Genomic DNA, 18,737 nt, shown 5'->3' on the forward strand with positions numbered 1-18,737 from the left:
CTTTGTTGATGGCAAGGATCCCAGTGGAATTCCCAGCTGGCCGTTGGCATTCACCTTTGCGTGAATGGAAGTGTATGGCGAAGAAGCGTTTACGGCGCGAAGGAGCCCACGTGGGCGGTCGCTAGATAAATTACTTAGGTTGGGGCTACTTTACTGAGGGCTCTGCTCGTCTAGCTTCTAGTTCTATGGGGTCTGCTATCATTCACATGACCCGCTGGCGCTTAAGCGGGCCGCCACACGAAACAGTGGGTACCACGCAGCGCTCGACCTCGGTGACCTGATACTTGGCCCACAGTCGGCCGAGCATTGCCTCCTCCTGCTTTCGGCGGATGTAACTGCTGTGCGCTGGCAAGTTGGCGACTGCGAGTCTCTTGGGCGGGACCGGCGTGTGCTCGACGAACAGGCTCGGATCTAATTCGTTCAGGTACTCGTCGAGGCTGCGAATGAGCACGCGCTCATTGGTCGGCTGAGCGGTCTGTTGCTGCTGCTCGAGCTGCTGTTTGCGCTCCAGGAACTCCTGGATCTCCTCATAGTGGCTGCGAGAGCGACTGTCGTGCACGCCGAGTAGCTGGCTCGAGGCCTCATCAAGCCCGCCGACCTGTTCGCAGATATACCGCTGCACGTGGTCCATTTCAGCGCGGTATTTCTGCTCCTTAGCAGGTGATGCGAACTGCAGCGGGCGGCGCACAATGCGGCGCGTCATCGGCTGCGGCTTCAAGCTGCTACTGCAGGACATAGTGGATTTCGGTGGGCGTACGTACTGGTCTGCAAATAGCGGAATGCCACGGATCTGGCTGCGGAGCTGCTCTCAGCTCAGCACCAAAGTCCTACGACTGTTACCAGCGCTTCAAGCACTGCGATTTGCCCATCACCAAGCCAAAGACGACACGACGACGGCGTGATTCTTTTTTGGCTGCCTATTACACACTTGCATCTTAAGGGCTGGAAATGAATGTAACTGTATTGCTTTGATAAAGATGATATCAAACCATATAGACGGGTATTTGTTATTGAAGGGTAAGACCGTCACTCCTGCGATGCGTCATCTGGTTCTAAGAAATCGGGAAAAGTAGTCGAATTTTGAGTTTGAATACAAAAAACAAGCTCCAGAAAATCGGGATCAGATACATCTTGCTTCGAGCTGGATTATTATCGCAATGGCAGGATTTTGGTTCATGACAACGAACCAAAAACAAACGGTTGTCTTGACGTCGGCGGTGATCAAGAAACAAAGCCATCACGGGCTGTGGGCGAACAATAACGAACATGGGTTCAATCAGTGTCTATTGCTCAGGCAGATCGGATCGGGTTGCGGTGCAGCGCTCTGCTGAACGTTGCCCGACATGTGTGACTCCCACGCATTGATCGGATGGTTGCTGTCAATTTGACAGACCCTATTAGTAGCTCACTTCTCCTCAAATTCCTCGGTCGTTTCGCTTGAATCCCTGGCAAACACGCGATGGGGAGTCGACCTTTCCAGCTACAACTGCAAGCTTATGGCGTCGGATCACAGAGCGTCAATAATGGATATCGGATAGGCCTCCATTCAGGTCAACTAGCTTGTGCATAACTATTCACACGAATGCCGAAGATGTTATCCAACTGTAGTCAGAGTCGTATGTTTATTCGCGATAAGTACTGTAGAAAGGTCGGCCATACATGTAAGCTAAGTTGAATGTGTCAGAAAATGAAGTCCTTTAAGACGCCTCATCATTGGCTGAAAGTCGTTAAAAAGGGGAGGGGTTGGAGAAGTTCAATCTTGGACGTCTACGTCATGGACGGAGGGGTCGGCGGCGGCACCGAGCGTGCGCTGCTGGCGAGCGGCTTCTTGCTCTTTTCCTCAACCGTCGCTCTCTTCTGTCTGGAGCGCAAGCGACACCGTCAGCGCGTATGGCGCCAGCGTCTGACCTACAAGAAGCTGTCAAAATCGTAATGTCTTTTCATCCGTTTTTCAGTCATTCCCACTTGGAATCTTCCCATAATTATTAACCGCACCATTGCAATCCCTACTACAGATCCGACCTGGGAGCGTCTTTCGGTTTGGACATCGGTGCGTCGGCAAATGGAAGGGAAAAAAATCCATTGGCAAATTTCTGATTCGGATCTGGACTGTTGCTGCAGGTGGCACGTTGGCCAAAATCGTGTACTTCGAGCGCCACGAGGCCGGCAACGACACGCGTAAGCGGCCGCGCTCTCCATCGCTGGATGTGGCGGCAGGCGAGATGAATGAGTTTTTGCGCGAACATCACTCGTTCGGCACGACTGGCGTTCAAGACGTGAGACTGCGGATTCATTCCAAGACGCTCAACGGAGTGAGTTCGATGCAGCTACAGATGCGAGTGCTTGTAATAACAGTTCTTATCGGTGACTAGATCTTCCACTTTGTACGGTTCGAGAGCAACAAGACGCGGGACGCCATTGAGTTCATCACGAGCAACGGGATCAATCAGTCGTTGCGGATCTTGCCCTGCACGGGAGGGGGAGCTCACAAGGTTTGAAGTGTGATGACGGCATCTAGGTTGTGGGTATACCGGACTCATCCTTGTATCTTGTTATCGATCCAACCGGCAGTATGGCCCTGCATTCAATGGGATCGCTGGAATCGAGCTGGAGAAATACGACGAGATCGACTGCACCATTCTGGGACTGCACCTGCTGCTCACGACGCTGCCTGACGAAGTGTACACTTTTGAGGTATGAGATTGGTGTTTTGTGCTGGTCTGCAAGAGGAAGGAAACTGAGTCGTTGAGTCTGTTGCAAAACTCAGGTCGTGGATTTCAATTCATTGGCGGCGTCTCGGGTGAAAACCATTCGTACTGATACTGAGGAAGATGTTTACCCGTATCTGGTGCGTAGGCCAGTAGTTCCACAAGCCTGTGTTTAAAAACTAACAGCTATCTGTAGCTTGTCAGTATTGGTTTGGGAGTGAGTGTGCTATATGTCAAAGGACCAGGAGATTATGAACGTGTGAGCGGTAGCAGTATCGGTGGTGGCACTTATTGGGGGCTTTGTCGTTTGATGACCAACTGTGACACATACGATGAAGCCTTGGACTTGTGTGTCCATGGCTCCAACAAATCGGTGGATATGAGTGTAGGCGATATCTACGGTGGTGCTTACGACAAATTCAAACTTCCGGCTTCGACGGTAGCCAGCAGCTTCGGTAAAATGATTACAGTATCTCGAGAAAGCGTGAGCGACGCCGATCTCGCTCGATCACTGCTCGTCATGATCACGCAGAACATTGGCCAAGTTGCCTTTCTGAACGCGACTCTGTACAAGACCAAGAACATTTTCTTCGTCGGCAACTTTCTTCGACACAACAAGATTTCGTCTCGGACGTTGGCGTATGCAATTAACTTCTGGTCCCACGGGGCCATGGAGGCGCGCTTTTGCAAACATGAAGGATATTTCGGAGCTTTAGGAGCATTCTTGCGCCACGCAGAGGCTACCAACGCCCACGGCGAAGAGTTTATATCGGCGGCAAGAAGAGCATCCCGACAGTCCTCCTAGACACAAGACGATGTTAAAGTTTGAGTTTCTTGCAATAGAAACGTTCCAATTGGTTGTCAGTAACCATAGCTGCTCAACTGGTTCCACCACTACACGTTCTCAATATGCTTGAAGCTCGCGGCGTTGCTTTCAAGATCTGCGCTCAGGCCCGCGGCTTCTGCGATTCCGTTAGCGCTAGGACCCGCTCGAAACCAATCTAGGGCACAATCTTTGTTCTTCTGGAAGCACAAGAATGCCTCCACCATCGCCGGATTTTCTGCCAGTGCTGCCTCACGCGTAAGGCCTTCTGTGCGCAGCAGCACATTATGCACATTGCTTCGGACAGTCTCGCCGCTAGAGGACGCAGCCGGAAGCGACAACACCATTTCAGCATACGGCGCAATAAGCGGGAAGCGCAACTGGTTCGTTTTCCACCACGCCAACGGGTCAACGTTGCGTTCCGATACTGGGAGACTCAAAAAAGCGCTCAGCTCCTTTTCCCACGTCGCGACCATCTCACTATTCCCCTGGAGAGACGACTTGGATGATTCCGACGGCAGGTGAGAGAGCAGATCGTCATCTTCGTCTTCGCCGAGGGCCACAGTGTTGTCAGTAGGGCTGGATGGATCCTTCCCCAGCTCTGGCAACGTAGAGGCCGATAATCCAGTAGAATTGGAGGCAGTTTGCCCTTCAGACGTGAACATTTGACGCAGGAAATTTTTGCCAATATCGCAGTCGGTTTTGAACGACAGATAGCAGTATTCACGGTTCTTATAGCGCGGGTCGAACAGCGTCGCTGCGTAGCATACAGGTGGCAAGCATGCAAACTGATCACGCAGTTTCCTCGCCAGCGTCTCGAAAAAGTGTTTCCACATGAACGGTTCCAAGTGGGAGGGGACAGTCTCAGCTGCTGTCTGCGCTTGTTTCTCAGCATACGTCACTAATGCCGCAGCGATCGTAGAAATACTGGAAATGCCGTTCTTGTTCACTTCCTTGTCGCTGCCAGTTTTCTTGTTCTTTTCTCCTTCCAGCGCCTCCGAGTATCGAGCAAATGGTCGTAGTTTCTTCACTAGCAGCCCCAAAAACTCCACAGTAGTCGCAGACATGTACTCAATCAGATTCGCACTGGCGATCTGCTCCAGTGTGGGCAGTTGGTCCACGAATTCCCGAAGAAAATCATAGTACGACATTGACTCGAGTAGAGAAACCTCCAAGTTGAGCAGCGGACACACCTGGCTAAAGGCAAGGATGGCAGTCTCACAGTCTGCGAATCGAGTCACGAAATCGTCAACTTGATTTACCACGTTTGGGAACGCTTTGGTAAAGAAACTCGGAGTCAAGCATACACGCAGATGCTGCACCGCGGACGTCAGGAGGAGCGTGTTTTGCGCTGCACCAGGTGACGCAATTCGACCATCGAAGTTAACTGGGACGAAGAGCGACGGGAGATCGGCCGCTGTGAGCTGGACCTTCGCAGGTAGTTCATCCTTGATACAGGCAATTACTTTATCCTTGATACCCAGTCGTTCCAGGTACGAGTCGACGATGGCCTTAATCGTTTCCACCCCAGCTGATTCGTCCAATGCTGCGACGCCTACTGCAATGTCAAAGAGTTTAAAGTTCACACTAAAGTGAATTTTTACAGCCAGATACTGCGTCGGCTTGGGTTTCGTAGAAGAGGGGTGTTGCCAGAGCTCCAGCGACACAGCAACGCTCTTAGCTCTCGCTAGTACCATCTTGGTGGTCAGGAACACGCTTTCTTGCAGCAAGAGAATACTTTTCCCTATGGCTTCTGCACTGGGCAACGGCAGCTTCTTGTCCCCGAGCAACTGACTCACTACGTACTGCATTCCTGGCTTTGTAGCGAAGTTCAGTGGCAAATTATCCATCAGAGCCATTAAGGCCAAGTCTTGTGTGAACTGCTCCGTATTGACCTGGGCAGGCTGCACTCCATACCCTGGGCCCAAAGCCTCACGCTGTTCCCTGGTCATTGCCAGCCCCGCAACGTTTAGTGCTGGTGTGTAGAAAGCAGCCGGATTATCTCTTTTAAGAGCGGCGGTGAAGATACCAGGAGATCCTCCAGCCGCGGCCACAGCGGCGGCCAGCGCTTGAGAAGCTGCCGGCTGAGGATACATGGCTGCAGTGACGAATTCTGCGCCTTGGCCTGCGATGGCCTGTATCCCCAGCTTCTGGCGCTTGACATGGCGCTTCGTCTCTCGGTGTTCCTCGCAGACGTTGTTCGCCTGTTGGTGCACCGTGTCCGTGCGACCGGCTGTGCGCAGATGCGAGAGCAGGTTGGACGAGTGGTGGCCCTTGATCACACGCTGGCAAAACTTGCAGATGGAATTGCCCGACTGGTCCTTCTCAAAATACGACCACACGGCCGAGACGCTGGCCGGTCCATTGGCCAGCGGAGGAGCATGGCCTGCGGGCGTCGACGGCGCCGACGAAGTGGTAAGCGCAGCGGATGAAGCTTGCAGGAATTCCGCACTGGCAGCCGGCACTCGCTTGACCATCTTAATAAACCGGTACAGCACGGTAAAGTCGAAATGCCTGGTGAGAATGCTGGGGCTTTTCAATACAAAATTAGATGTCGCCCTTGACATGTCATCTCTCCTGTCAATAGATACACGTAGTAATCATTTGAGTATGCTAATATAAAGAAATGTAAAGATACCAGATGATGAGCTTGAATTGACCATTGCTTCATGCATCCTCCTTGTCTCCGCACTAAAGGTCGATAGGATTGAAGAATGTTGCGTCACATTTGCCACCGCCGCATCGGATTGATCGGGTGTCGAAGCTTTTCTGGTTGGTATCAGATTATGCATGTACTAGGGTCGTCCACTTTGAGTTCTTACGTGTTCATGCTTAGTCTCTAGCAATGCCGTCGGCTTCATTGGTCTGGGCAATATGGGCTTTCCAATGGCGCACAACTTGCTGAAGGCAGGAGTGGACGTGCTGTGTTTTGATGCCAACCGCGCCAACGTTGATCGCCTCGTGCTACTCGGTGCGAAACCTGCTGCTTCTGTCGAGGAGGTAGCAGCCCAAACAAGTACGATCTTCTCGGTGCTACCTAGGGACGAAATCGTCACAAGCGTCGTTATCGGAAATGAAACAAAGCATGGATCGGGTTTGCTGGCCAGCATGGCACCTGGCGCGTTACATGTCGGCTGCTCTACGATCCACCCGAACACGTCACGTACTCTTGATATCAAGCACCTTGAGGCGAAGACGAAATATGTTGCAGCTCCTATTTTTGCACGTCCTGACGGCATGGAAGCCATGCAAGCGAACTTCGTCGTGTCAGGCTCCGATGCCAGCGCTGTGGAGCAGGCGTCTCAATGGCTACATAAGTGCACGAATGGACGAGTGGCGTCGTTCAGCTCAGAGGATCCTGGCGCGGCGAACGCAGTGAAGCTAAGCGGCAACTTCCTCATTGCTTCAGCTATCGAGTCAATGGCCGAGGCATTGACACTACTGGAAGCGAACGGCGTGGATCGTGTGCAGGCCATGGAGTTCTACAGCAGCACGTTCTTAAAGTCAGTTATCCATAAAGGATATGGCCAGCGCGTGTCCGAGCGTGACCACCGTCCCGGTGGGTTTGCACTGGAGCTGGGCTATAAGGACCAACGTCTGACTCATCAATTGGCGATGGAGTCACAAGTGCCAATGCCATTCCTGTCCACACTCATCGATCGCTTCTTGAGTGAGCGAGCAAAGGGCCGCAGCGATCTTGACTGGTCCGCTATTGGTCTCGGTGTGTGTGAATCCCGTGGTGTAGACGTCTCGGAAGCCATTGACCGCTCTCGTGCGGGGCAAGCGCCAACACCACGCACAATGTAGCTTGGCCATCTTGTTGAAGGTTAATAATACCGGTATTATTGTTTTGCTGGATAAAATAAAGCCACCTTCAAGCAACATTCTTGTAATTTTGCCATCGCAGGCAAAGATGAAGCTGCTCAAGAAGCAGATCAACGAGAAGGATGGCGCCGGCTCAGTGGTGCTGCGTGCGGAGGAGCCAGAGGATATGTGGCACATCTACAACCTCATTCATGTCTCCGACTCTGTCAAGACCACAACGATCCGTAAGGTACGCAAGGGCGGCGTATTGATGCAATGATCAGTCGTACTTAAGTGAAATATCGGACGCATGCAGGTGGTGAAAGAAGGTGTTACAGGCTCCACTAGTAGCCAACGTGTGCGAATGACGCTGCACATTGAGGTGTGGTGCTAATGTGCTGAGATATGATCGTTCAAGTGATAAATATTGGATTTTGTGCAGGTTGAGCAAGTCAACTTCGATCCAGCTCTGTGTGTGTTGCGTATCAAGGGCAAGAACATCATGGAGAGTCAACACGTTCGGGTACGTTTGTAGTGCTATCAGAAAGGAATGAAATAATCCCTCCAACGACGTCGTGTGCCTGTAGTTGGGAGCTTACCACACACTTGATCTTGAGATGAACCGGGACTTCACTTTGACCAAAAATTGCTGGGACGTCATGTCGCTTGAACGTATTGAGATGGCGTGCGACATCACCAAGCAAGCTGAGCTAGCGGCAGTGGTTATGCAGGTTGGCTTAGCACACTTGTGCTTGATAAAGGGCGACATGACTGTCATCCGTGCCAAGATCGAGACGAGTGTGCCCAAGAAGCGTCCTGGAAACTCTGCCCACGCCAAGGGCACCGAGAAGTTCTATGAGAACATCGTGCGTTCCATCCGACAGCACATTGACTTCAAGCTCGTCAAGTGCGTCCTGCTAGCGAGTCCAGGATTTGTCAAGGACGACTTCTTTAAGTTCATGATCGAGCAGGCTGTTCGCCAGGACGACAAGCTCATTCTCGAGAACAAGCCCAAGTTCGTGCTGTGTCATTCTTCGTCAGGTCACAAGCATGCGCTCGATGAAGTGCTCAGTGACCCGGCGATTCAGATGCAGGTGGCGGATACCAAGGCCGTGGAAGACGTCAAGTGTCTGGAGCGCTTCTTCAACATGCTGCACATCGACCAGGACCGCGCATACTACGGCTACAAGCACGTTGTGCAAGCTAACGCCAACATGGCGATTGAGACGCTCATGATCACGGATGCTCTGTTCCGGTCGCAGGATATCGCCACACGTCGTAAATACGTCGACTTGGTAGAAAGCGTGCGGGAGAATGGCGGCACCGTGAGGCTGTTCAGTAGCTTGCACGTGTCAGGCGAGAAGCTCGGCCAAGTGAGCGGTATCGCTGCTATCCTGCGGTTCCCTATGCCTGAAATCGATGAGGAAGATCAAGACGAGGAGTCTGATTCCGAAGAAGAAGAGAGGGAGGAAGACAGCGGAGTGGGCGACCTGTCAGTCGAAGCTTTGAGTATGTAGAGACGAGATAAAATGCATACAAGGCACAGAGCCAAAAGAAATAAACGCTGCATCCACCTTAGTTGCCTGTGTTGTGCTGTACGACGAGGTTGGACACTCGTTTGTCAAAGGTCTGCGATGTCAGACGCTCGCCAAGCGGCGCGAAAGGGTTCGACATGGCGTTCACATAGAGACGATGCACCTCCGCGAAAAACTGCAATCGGCGGACACAGCAATAATTCAGTGAGTACCGTAACCTCCAGCGACAGCATATCAATAGCTTTTTAATGAAGCTGCTCGTACCGGTCTCAATTCGGATTCGCGCACTGGTGCGTCCTGCAGCACCACGACGAACTTGACAGATGTGTTGGTCACGTAGCCGTATACTCGGTAGTCTTCAATAGGACCCAGGAATCCCAAGTACATGTCGTCTTTGGAGCTGGTGATGCCCGCGCCGCGCAGTTTCTCCTCGATCACATCCAGTGACACATGCGCGATGTAGTGGAAGCCCAAGTCTTCGCCCTCCTCGCCGAACGTACGGATATACAGGGGGCTATTCTGCAAGACAGGTGATAATAGATAGCATTTTTAGCTTATAGTCGCTTAGCGCTGCAGCGACAGAGACGCACTTACGGCCGCGCCGATGACAGCAACGCAGGCGATCATAATGCGAACGAGCGACTGAGAGACAAATGTTGTGGGAATGTTACGCGAAGAGATGATTGGTACCATGTACCATTCTGACGTGGTCAAATAAGTTAATCTTCTTCATCTGAGTCGCGTGCTGTTGACGGAGGCGTGTACTCTGGAGTACCGTCATCTTCGGACCCCCGAGGGGAGCTCTCGTAGCTGGCCTCGCTAGTGTGCTCTGTTGTTTCTAATGGATCTGGATGATTTGACGTTATTTCAGGTGCTTCTTGATGCGTTGGCGTGGGGTCCTCCTGCATTTGAGGGCTTGGTGCGTCATCGTCTCCCTGTGCACTTTCTAGATGTGCAACTTCGTCGGCAATGTGTATAGGTTCGCTAGCGTCGCCAGTGTGTGGATCTAGGTTCCATACTGTGTCTTCAATTGCCTCTTCCCCGTCAGGAGAGTTAGTTTCGTCGTCATTAATCATTGACGCGGCCGCGGGTGCAGTTGGCTCTAAATTCCAGACATCATTGCTTGTGTCGGCGTCGGTAGTGGCTGCATCAAGATTAGGTTCAACCTGTGCGTTTCCAGCGCCAATAGAGAACTCGCTAACTCCTGCGTCATCTTCTAGAGGTGTTCTTGCAAATTGCACCAGTTCTTTGTTGTCGTCTTTATTCCCCACTCCGGATGATGCTGAGGTGGATTCCAAATTCCAGAAGTGTTCACCAACTTCCTTTTCAGCTGTAGATACAGGATACGAAGGGTTTAAATTTGCTTTAGCGATTTCGTTCGTGCTGCTTCCGGAGTTACCACCCAGAGGCTCCTCAGAAGCATCACGATGAGCACCAGGGTCGTCTGGGTTTGAGATTATCTCCGCTACGGGCTCAGGATTTAGATTCCAAACAGGCTCGTTTATTGTGTCGTCACTATTGTTCTCCTTTGTAGCTGCTCGAGCTGGATCTGACGAAGGCATCGGGTTTAGATTCCAAACGTTCACATCCGTGCTGTGCTCAGTAACTTTCGATTCTCCCTCTTGTACTGCGTTCGCTGGACTCTGCACTTCCACTTCATGTGACGTTGCTGCGTCTACAAGTTTCGCATCAGTAACAGCGGAAGAATTGGGGTCTAGATTCCAGACATTGCTTGTGTTTCTATCCTCATTTGAGATTGATTCAGCATGTTCCAAAGGATCGTCCTGTACGTGATCTTCCTCATCGCTAAATGCATCGTCTTCAAATGAATCTGAGCCACCAGCATAGGGATCTTGATTCCACACAACAGCTTCGTCGTTGGTTCCGATTTGTTGACTCATTTCAGTATTTTTCCGATCAGACTGGTGATCGCTCTGTGGATTCGGATCCACGTTCCAAGCATTGTATTCACCTCCCGCATCTTTTTCTTTGGAGAATTCATCAAAATGCACTGAATCGTCATGTGCACGAACCTCATCATCGCTATGGACTGATACGTCGTCTATCGGCTCATCCGAGCGACCTTCTCGGGGATCTAAATTCCACACCTCCTTATTAACAACGACTTCGCTCGGTATATCTGCTTCTGTCGCAGCTGCTGGATTAGGATCTGCATTCCAGATTCCAGGATTTGTGATATCCTCGCCGTTACTGTCGGTTCGTTGATCAAGCTCGACATTATTGTTTTTATTCTGAGGACTCGGATCCAAGTTCCAAACATTGTATTCACCCACAGAGCCCGTTTCTTTGGCGTTGTCATTCGTACCATCATCATTGTCATCAAACTCATCATCCTCGTACGTCTTCTGCGTATCATGATCGTAAGCTTTCCGAAAACCTTCAGCTTGGTTTCCCACTTCTTCCCCCGACACACGCTTTTCAGCAGACTCAGCTTGCTTAACGTTATCACCAGCTTCCTCTACTGTAGTTCCTGGACTGACATCAATATCCTTATCGGTCGAGTCGACACTCTTTTCTTCACTATAGCCTGCTTCACGTGAAGTTATCTGTTGCAGCTCCGATTTGCCAGGGTCTACATCGCCTTGTCCTGAGTCATCGAGATTATTCCTCCGTACATCTTCATCTGTACCAGAACCCGACATCTTAGCCGATCCATCATTTCTCTCCTCAATTTTTGTAGTGAAATCCCGAGACCTAGCACTATCGCGAACTAGCTCCTTCCTTAATTCTTGCTGTTGACTGGCTTCAAGCCTCCTTGCTTCCCTAGCTGCTCGAATATGCAGGTTTTCCTCCAACTCGCACTCAACTTCCAGCTGGGCAAGACGGACCTGCTTGTAATATTCAGCCTCGAGTGCTCGTCGACGCGTTTTAGTGACAAATCCCTCTCGTCGCTGATACTTGGTAAGTGGCACCACACGAACTTGACCTGTAGCTGTCTGCGTGAATGGCATCCTGTTAGCACTCAAATCAGTTAAGACAGAAGCGTTTTGTCTGATTTCTTGACTTGTATCTTCAGGCATGCCCAACGGATCCAGCTTGGGTTTCTTCGACAAGGTACTAGTGAGGCCTCCGGTACCTTTAGGCACAGCCGAAACTTTAAGTTTGCCAACAATTGCAGTCGCCGAGGATGGCGATGTCGCTAACTTTGCTCGAAGCCGCTCGATCTCTGTATGACACTCTTCGATCTCAATCTCCAGTTCCTGGAAGCGAAGAAATTTACTATCCTGCACGTCAGTGAACAACCACGCAACATCGAATGGAGTGCTTTACCTGCTGTACTTGAGTCGGTCAAGCTCTCGCCTCCGTTCCTCGGCCAGCGCCTCAGACGTCGTAGCCTATCTAACCAGAGTCGGGGGCATCATATAACTGAGGATCACTGGTATCAATTTAACTGAGCCGTACCCTTTGTATACACTCGGAGACTAAGCGGTCAACCAGCTCCTGCTTGCGCGTTTTGGTTGTCTTGGCGTCTTGTGGGGACCGTAGAATGGCAAACGCAGCTTGCAACTAGCAAAAACTTGCACATTAGACACCACAGTTTTGTTGATGATTACGACTGGGTGTCGTACATCTTTTTCTTTCTTGTGCAGTGTTTCCTCTAATCTGCGAGATGCAGTTTTCAACTGAAGTATCAGTGCATCCTAGACACATAATAGACCTCTCCGTGTTAGCAAGACAATTCGGTACAGCATAGTACTGTATGAACAGACCTTCTCTGCTACTTGTCGCTTTACCAGCACCAGTTCCTGCTTGGTGTTTTCCCATTCTCGCCAACCATCGTCCAGCTACACAATGATCAGTATACTACAGTAGTAGTATCAATATTCAATATTATTTACCTCTATCTGCTGGTACGGTGTCACCTGCGAGTGGCTAGTGCTGTTGCCACGCCGACTCATTAACCGCCTTGTCATTTTGAAGAGTCAATTAATTGCCCTACGTCGTTTCGCCTTCCCTGAAATGTAGCCATGTTGAATTGATAGAAAAGCTTGGCTTGAAACGTCGCGATCTGCGTTCATTCCGCAACAAAATAGTCAGCGACGATGGGCGAGGCACCGAGTTGGCAGCACATGTGGGGCGCTAAGGTCAAGATGCCCTGCGATATGGAGGACGACGTATTGGAAGACGCGATCAAACACGTCACGTCACGACTGGGAAAGTTCGACACCGAGGAATGGGAGAAGAATGGTTTAGCGGTGAGTTTGTTGCGTTTACAGCACTGAATTGCAACTTCTAGTGACGTAGTCGTTGTGGTTGGTAGGTATGTGAGGAGATCAAAGCTCATTTGGACGAGGCATGGGATCCTCATTGGGTGGTGTGTATCGGTCGCAACTTTGGCTCATTCGTGACCCACGTGACAAGAAACTTTGTCTTCTTTTACTACAACGAAAAGGCCGTGATGATCTACAAAGCAGGGTAGCACCAGCAGAGCACGCTAAACACCATATACTCTTTATAAAGCTAAGTTACTAGTGCTATTCAAGTTTGAGCGGAATATGAGAAGAATGGTTTAGCGGTGAGTTTGTTGCGTTTACAGCACTGAATTGCAACTTCTAGTGACGTAGTCGTTGTGGTTGGTAGGTATGTGAGGAGATCAAAGCTCATTTGGACGAGGCATGGGATCCTCATTGGGTGGTGTGTATCGGTCGCAACTTTGGCTCATTCGTGACCCACGTGACAAGAAACTTTGTCTTCTTTTACTACAACGAAAAGGCCGTGATGATCTACAAAGCAGGGTAGCACCAGCAGAGCACGCTAAACACCATATACTCTTTATAAAGCTAAGTTACTAGTGCTATTCAAGTTTGAGCGTCCACTTCAACTCTTTCATCGACTTCTGATTGGTCGAAATTTGAATTTTCGCGACAGCCAACAGTTTTTGCCACATTTTGCCATTTGAGTAGCCATGGCCACGCACGTCGCCAAGAAGATGAAGGTGGAGCACGAGCCCAATGGAGCCAACATCAAAGGTGACGCGGCAATGAAGACAGAGGACTGCAATGCTAGTGACAACGAAGAAGACTCGGATGACGAGACTGGAACGTCCGCTATTGCCCAGTTTCAAAGTGAAGATGTGAGACGGTTGACACTTTTTCTTTCAATAAATTGCGCTTATCCTGCTGCTTTTTCGTACATTCGAATAGGGAACCAATGTGGGACCGCAGCTGGAGATTCCGATGAGCTCCAACGTCCGTCAGATGGAGGAGCTGGTGAACGAGCTGCTGCAGAACGGCAAGAACCGTGTGCCGTACTCACTTTTCATAGGTGAGACGGAGGTGACGACGTCACTCAAGTCTACGGTCGAGGAACTGGTGTGTGGGCAATTTAATATGCAACATCGCTGCTAAAATCATTGCAAGTACTGACTTGTTGTGATACTTTTATTCAGAAATTGTCGACGGAGACTGCGCTGACCATCACGTTCCAGCCACTGGCGGCATTCCGTGTGCGTCCGGTCACTCGTTGCAGCGATACATTGCAGGGACATTCGGAGGCTATTCTGCACGTGAGCTTCAGTCCTGATGGCAAGAGATTAGCTAGTGGAGGAGGCGACGCCACCGTGCGCTTCTGGGACACCAACACGTGCATGCCCAAGCACACTGGTCGTGGTCACAAGAACCACGTGCTGTGTACGGCCTGGTCGCCGGATGGAACGCGCTTTGCGTCGGCTGATCGCAATGGTGAAATTCGTCTGTGGGATCCGCTGACAGGTAAGCAGATCGGTCAGCCCATGAAGGGCCATAAGCAGTGGGTGAACTCGCTGACCTGGGAGCCCATGCACCGCAATGCCACCTGTGAGCGCTTCGCGAGTTCGTCGAAGGACGGATCGATCAAAGTGTGGAACGCTCGTACAGGTCGATCCATCGCTTCGTTGTCGGGCCACACGGACTCGGTGGAATGCATTAAATGGGGAGGTGAAGGTCTGCTATACAGCGCATCCCGTGACCGAACAATTAAAGTCTGGGCGATGGAGGGCGAGCACGTGGGCAAGCTCGTGCGTACACTAACTGGTCATGGTCACCGTATCAACACACTGGCACTGAACGTGGACTACGTCTGTCGTTCGGGTCCGTTCGGTCACAACTCCAAGAGCTTCGCGTCGCGTGAGGAGATGCAGCAGGCAACACTGAAGCGGTACCAGGAGGTGCGTAAGGGCCAACCGGAGCGTCTGGTCTCTGGATCAGACGACTTCACGCTGTTCTTCTGGGAGCCATCGGAGAGCAAGAAGCCACTGGCGCGTCTTACAGGCCACCAGCAGCCAGTGAACCACTTGAGCTTCTCGCCCGATGGACGATACTTTGCCAGTGCTAGCTTCGACAAAAAAGTTAAGATCTGGAACGGCCAGACGGGCAAGTTCATTGCCACACTCACAGGCCACGTCGGCGCTGTGTATCAGGTATGTTGGTCCAGCGACGCGCGCTTGATCGTGACAGCCAGCAAGGACTCGACTGTAAAGGTGTGGGAGCTCAGTGAACCCAAGAACGCCAAGACGACACTGTCAGGTCACGCAGACGAAGTGTATGCGCTCGATTGGAGCCCCAACGGCGACATGGTGGCCTCGGGAAGCAAGGATCGCACCATTAAGATGTACGTGGAGCTGCTCGATGCTGTTTGGAGCAGCCAGGTCACTAATTTACCTCGTTTCTGTGTGTGTGTCGTGAACAGCTGGAAGCACTGAGTAACAGTTTCAATAGATTTTGCACTGGTAGAGAGGATTTCGTACTTTAACGAGTACGCGCCAATTGATTCCCGCCATCAGCGTCACTTCCGTTTTAGCGCGAGGCAAGCGCTGTAAAATTAGGTCCAATATGAAGCGGTCACGCGATGAGACCACTATGGAAGACTTTGACATGGATGTCTTGGGCATGACACCGCCCCCTTCGTCTCTATGGGCCTCCATGTCGCCCTGGAAGCCGCCACATGCGTCTGCCAAGCGCTGCCGAGACCGCTCCGTACCCGTTGGTGCGTGGCTCAAACCCTGTTGAGATTCATGTTTAAACACTGAGACTGACTATCGAAACGCGCTTTTGCGCAATCTTCAGACGCGATGAGCCGCATGATGTCTGCCGCCATCACCAACGCGCGCATCAAGAAGCACAGCAGCATCGGTCGTCTTTTCGCGGGCAAGTGCGAGACGCCAAGCGCCTGCTGCGCCGTGTGCGATAATACCAAGCGTCAGTTCGATACTAGCCAGATTCAGCGCTGCAGCCACTGCGAACGGCAGATGGGCGACTGCTGCCGCCGTGAATGCGACTCATGCTACAACGTCTTCTGCTCGGTGTGCTCGACACTCAACTGCGATGAACAGTTCGACCGCGTCTTATGTCTGTCGTGTAACGAAGAGCGTTAGATGGCTGCTGGAACTGCCAATTCGGAGCTCTAAATTGTTTTAATTCTAAAGAAATGCATTTTTTTATAAAGGTATTTAAGAGTGAATTAACTAAACATGCCAACTCGTGGATCGTCATGCAGGAAACTGCGGACCATCTCGTATGCAATGGCGGGCTGGTCATGAGGAACCATCTAATACACAAGAGAGCTTAGTGAATGAGTGCAGGGGAAAACGGGATACCGGTATGTACGTACGTGGCCGGCATTGTAAACTTTCATGAAGCTGAGCCCATGAGAAGACCGCACGCGACCGATGCTTCGACCGTTATACTTTTGTTCATTGAAGGCTGCGGAGCTGAATTGAGCTTGATGTTTCCAAGACAAAGCGCGCGTCCACAAGTCTTGGGACATCCAATTGACGACAGTGTCGGCGTCACCACCGTAGACGAGCACTCGAACGCCGCGTTCAAGAGCTCGAGCGACGTTCGACTCGCTCTCCTCCAGTTGATCCATTTCTGCTAATTGCTGGAGTGCTCCGGAAGAACACAATTTCCATTCATGAGGAGCTTCACCGAAGTAAGAACTTGCAGCAGGGGTGTTGACAAAAGCCTGGAGACGAGAAAAGCGATAACAGAGTTGAAGAGCGTCGTCTTGATGGCACTCACGTCGTATGTCATATGCGTTCCGACCAAGACTGCAGACTGAAGAGGAAGTTGCTCCTTCAAAGTTTGTGAGGCTTCGCAGAGCCTCACTGCAGTCAGAACTAGCACCTTCAGTAGGTAAGTGACGTAAGTTATTTCCCTCTCTGCATTTCGAAAGCGCTGATTCGAAGTTATCGCGAAACGTTTGGAACATTATTTCGTTTGAACCAAGGAAATCGTAACCATACTCGTTGACTTTGAAGAAAGGGATCACAGACTCGACCCAAGCTGTTGTGGACACGACGCCGTTCCCGATGGCTATTCCTTTCAGTGTTGGAAGTGAGCTGTCGTCGATCAATCTCAAAGCCAAGTCTGGTACGTAGTGCCCGGCGAAACTCTCTCCGAAAATGTAAAAGTCGCTCACTCTGAGCTCTGGATGTTGCTGGTAGAATTGGTGGAGAAACTCGTGTATGTCATCCGCTGCACCGTCAAGTGACCAAGGACGCGTAATCCCACGCTCTCCATTGCTGTATCCTGTGCCTTTAGGCTGGTCGAGGTAGACAACATTAGCAAGCCCAGTCCACGCGTACGGATTGAGTGAGATTGTGTCGGTCTCGTCGTCAAAAGAACAAGGACCATTCTCAAATAATAACGCGACAAGCCCAGAGCATCCAGGACCACCTGAGAGCCACAGAATCACAGGAACATTCTTTCTTTTGGCGGACGATTGGTAGTACACATAGTACAGACCGTTGAGCGTACCGGTCTCTTCGGCTAGATCCTCTCCACACAGCGACGTTGACGAAGGATATTCATTACTAAGAGCACTCGCTTGGGCGAAGAGGCTCTCACCACCTGACAACATGCAACATCGCGCTAGTATCGTTACTAAGAGCAAGCTCCAAGCCTGGGGGTGCATCTTCGATGGTGCGAATGCAGACTTTGGGTCACTATGAAGTCGCGACCTTTTGTGTTTGGAGGCAGCATAAGATATGAGAACACGTTACGCCGCCTTTCGATAATATCGATTCAGAAGTAAACCGAATCCATGATGGCACTAAGAGGGTCGTAAGTGAGCACAAAGTCTTCCTGCTGGAAGTCAAGGGTCTCCGGCTGCATCCCCTCCGGTGGCTGGAGATTAGCGAGTTGGTTTGAGTTGGTCCACACATCTTGAGCTCCAGCTGAAATTGGACGAGCTGTAGCCTGAACTACAGCACGGTCCTGCACCTCAGCACTGGGAACACCGAGTGTAATTGGTGGCATTCGTGGGTCAACGGATGCACCTCCGAGTTTAGCGTGTTTGACAGCAGCTGCCGGAATTGTGGTTTGCTGTGTCTTCTTGCTAACGGATAGCTCTTTCGTACTAGTCTGCGAATTATTCTGCAAGCAGGTGCTGTTGAACCTGAATCGATCTAACGCACTGATAGCCATAGTCTGGTGGATGGTCTTGGACTTCTTCAACTGTCCGCTGCCTTGATTTCCTTCGTACGGACGCTTGTACCTGCGACGATGGTTAGTTCTCGGTTTCTCCTGCGTTCTGCGGTCACTTTGTGCTACTGAAGATCTGTTAGATAGTCTGTTCTGCTCTCGAGGTTTTTTGTCTTCCCACTGACTCGTTCGAAGCGTTGGGATGGAAGTCTTCAATTCATCCTGATGCTCTTTTGCGTTTGTCGCCATCAGCGAGCGAGGATGGTACAAGTCTCTCTCCTCTGTCTGCTGCGTGTGTTTGACTTTCTGCAAGTATTGATCCATTCGCTGCTGCTTAGCATTTGTCTGGTGGTTTGTCAGTGTCTTGATGTAGCGGAGGATCCTGCTGTCTCCACTGGGAGACACAGCCCCCCTCTCTTCCTGGCGACTTGGGGCTTGAACGGCG

At 51.1% G+C, this 18,737-nt stretch overlaps 10 protein-coding genes across 10 annotated transcripts; 6 read left to right on the plus strand and 4 right to left on the minus strand.

The window, feature by feature from the left end:
- Positions 1-202: 202 nt before the first annotated feature.
- On the minus strand, positions 203-736 carry PITG_04714 (uncharacterized protein; the record flags this gene model as incomplete). Its single annotated transcript, XM_002905400.1, has 1 exon — positions 203-736. The coding sequence occupies one exon, from the start codon at positions 734-736 to the stop codon at positions 203-205; it is 534 nt and encodes a 177-aa protein (XP_002905446.1).
- A 1,038-nt stretch (positions 737-1,774) lies between these two features.
- Positions 1,775-3,574, plus strand: PITG_04715 (pantothenate kinase, putative; the record flags this gene model as incomplete). Its single annotated transcript, XM_002905401.1, has 7 exons — positions 1,775-1,929; positions 2,016-2,050; positions 2,122-2,312; positions 2,373-2,492; positions 2,572-2,694; positions 2,768-2,848; positions 2,905-3,574. 7 exons carry the CDS (start codon positions 1,775-1,777, stop codon positions 3,511-3,513), a joined length of 1,314 nt encoding a protein of 437 aa, XP_002905447.1.
- A 2,605-nt stretch (positions 3,575-6,179) lies between these two features.
- On the plus strand, positions 6,180-7,411 carry PITG_04717 (uncharacterized protein; the record flags this gene model as incomplete). Its single annotated transcript, XM_002905402.1, has 2 exons — positions 6,180-6,303; positions 6,368-7,411. The coding sequence occupies one exon, from the start codon at positions 6,406-6,408 to the stop codon at positions 7,336-7,338; it is 933 nt and encodes a 310-aa protein (XP_002905448.1).
- A 20-nt stretch (positions 7,412-7,431) lies between these two features.
- Positions 7,432-8,903, plus strand: PITG_04718 (protein pelota; the record flags this gene model as incomplete). Its single annotated transcript, XM_002905403.1, has 4 exons — positions 7,432-7,585; positions 7,652-7,717; positions 7,778-7,858; positions 7,923-8,903. The coding sequence occupies 4 exons, from the start codon at positions 7,445-7,447 to the stop codon at positions 8,850-8,852; spliced, it is 1,218 nt and encodes a 405-aa protein (XP_002905449.1).
- A 7-nt stretch (positions 8,904-8,910) lies between these two features.
- On the minus strand, positions 8,911-9,497 carry PITG_04719 (trafficking protein particle complex subunit 2-like protein; the record flags this gene model as incomplete). The annotated part of the gene is made up of 3 exons (XM_002905404.1): positions 8,911-9,045; positions 9,135-9,389; positions 9,465-9,497. The coding sequence occupies 3 exons, from the start codon at positions 9,495-9,497 to the stop codon at positions 8,911-8,913; spliced, it is 423 nt and encodes a 140-aa protein (XP_002905450.1).
- Positions 9,498-12,157: 2,660 nt separating this feature from the next.
- On the minus strand, positions 12,158-12,790 carry PITG_04720 (uncharacterized protein; the record flags this gene model as incomplete). The annotated part of the gene is made up of 5 exons (XM_002905405.1): positions 12,158-12,226; positions 12,294-12,398; positions 12,461-12,532; positions 12,602-12,676; positions 12,731-12,790. The coding sequence occupies 5 exons, from the start codon at positions 12,788-12,790 to the stop codon at positions 12,158-12,160; spliced, it is 381 nt and encodes a 126-aa protein (XP_002905451.1).
- A 144-nt stretch (positions 12,791-12,934) lies between these two features.
- Positions 12,935-13,311, plus strand: PITG_04721 (dynein light chain/pantothenate kinase; the record flags this gene model as incomplete). Its single annotated transcript, XM_002905406.1, has 2 exons — positions 12,935-13,087; positions 13,153-13,311. 2 exons carry the CDS (start codon positions 12,935-12,937, stop codon positions 13,309-13,311), a joined length of 312 nt encoding a protein of 103 aa, XP_002905452.1.
- A 561-nt stretch (positions 13,312-13,872) lies between these two features.
- PITG_04722 (notchless family protein) lies at positions 13,873-15,570 on the plus strand (the record flags this gene model as incomplete). The annotated part of the gene is made up of 4 exons (XM_002905407.1): positions 13,873-13,965; positions 14,036-14,203; positions 14,296-15,483; positions 15,565-15,570. The coding sequence occupies 4 exons, from the start codon at positions 13,873-13,875 to the stop codon at positions 15,568-15,570; spliced, it is 1,455 nt and encodes a 484-aa protein (XP_002905453.1).
- A 97-nt stretch (positions 15,571-15,667) lies between these two features.
- PITG_04723 (uncharacterized protein) lies at positions 15,668-16,277 on the plus strand (the record flags this gene model as incomplete). Its single annotated transcript, XM_002905408.1, has 2 exons — positions 15,668-15,854; positions 15,935-16,277. The coding sequence occupies 2 exons, from the start codon at positions 15,758-15,760 to the stop codon at positions 16,240-16,242; spliced, it is 405 nt and encodes a 134-aa protein (XP_002905454.1).
- Positions 16,278-16,328: 51 nt separating this feature from the next.
- On the minus strand, positions 16,329-17,783 carry PITG_04724 (serine protease family S10, putative; the record flags this gene model as incomplete). Its single annotated transcript, XM_002905409.1, has 3 exons — positions 16,329-16,415; positions 16,479-16,917; positions 17,077-17,783. The coding sequence occupies 3 exons, from the start codon at positions 17,781-17,783 to the stop codon at positions 16,329-16,331; spliced, it is 1,233 nt and encodes a 410-aa protein (XP_002905455.1).
- Positions 17,784-18,737: the final 954 nt, after the last annotated feature.

This window comes from Phytophthora infestans, genomic scaffold (genome assembly GCF_000142945.1).
Source record: "Phytophthora infestans T30-4 supercont1.6 genomic scaffold, whole genome shotgun sequence".
Lineage (NCBI taxonomy): Eukaryota > Oomycota > Peronosporomycetes > Peronosporales > Peronosporaceae > Phytophthora > Phytophthora infestans.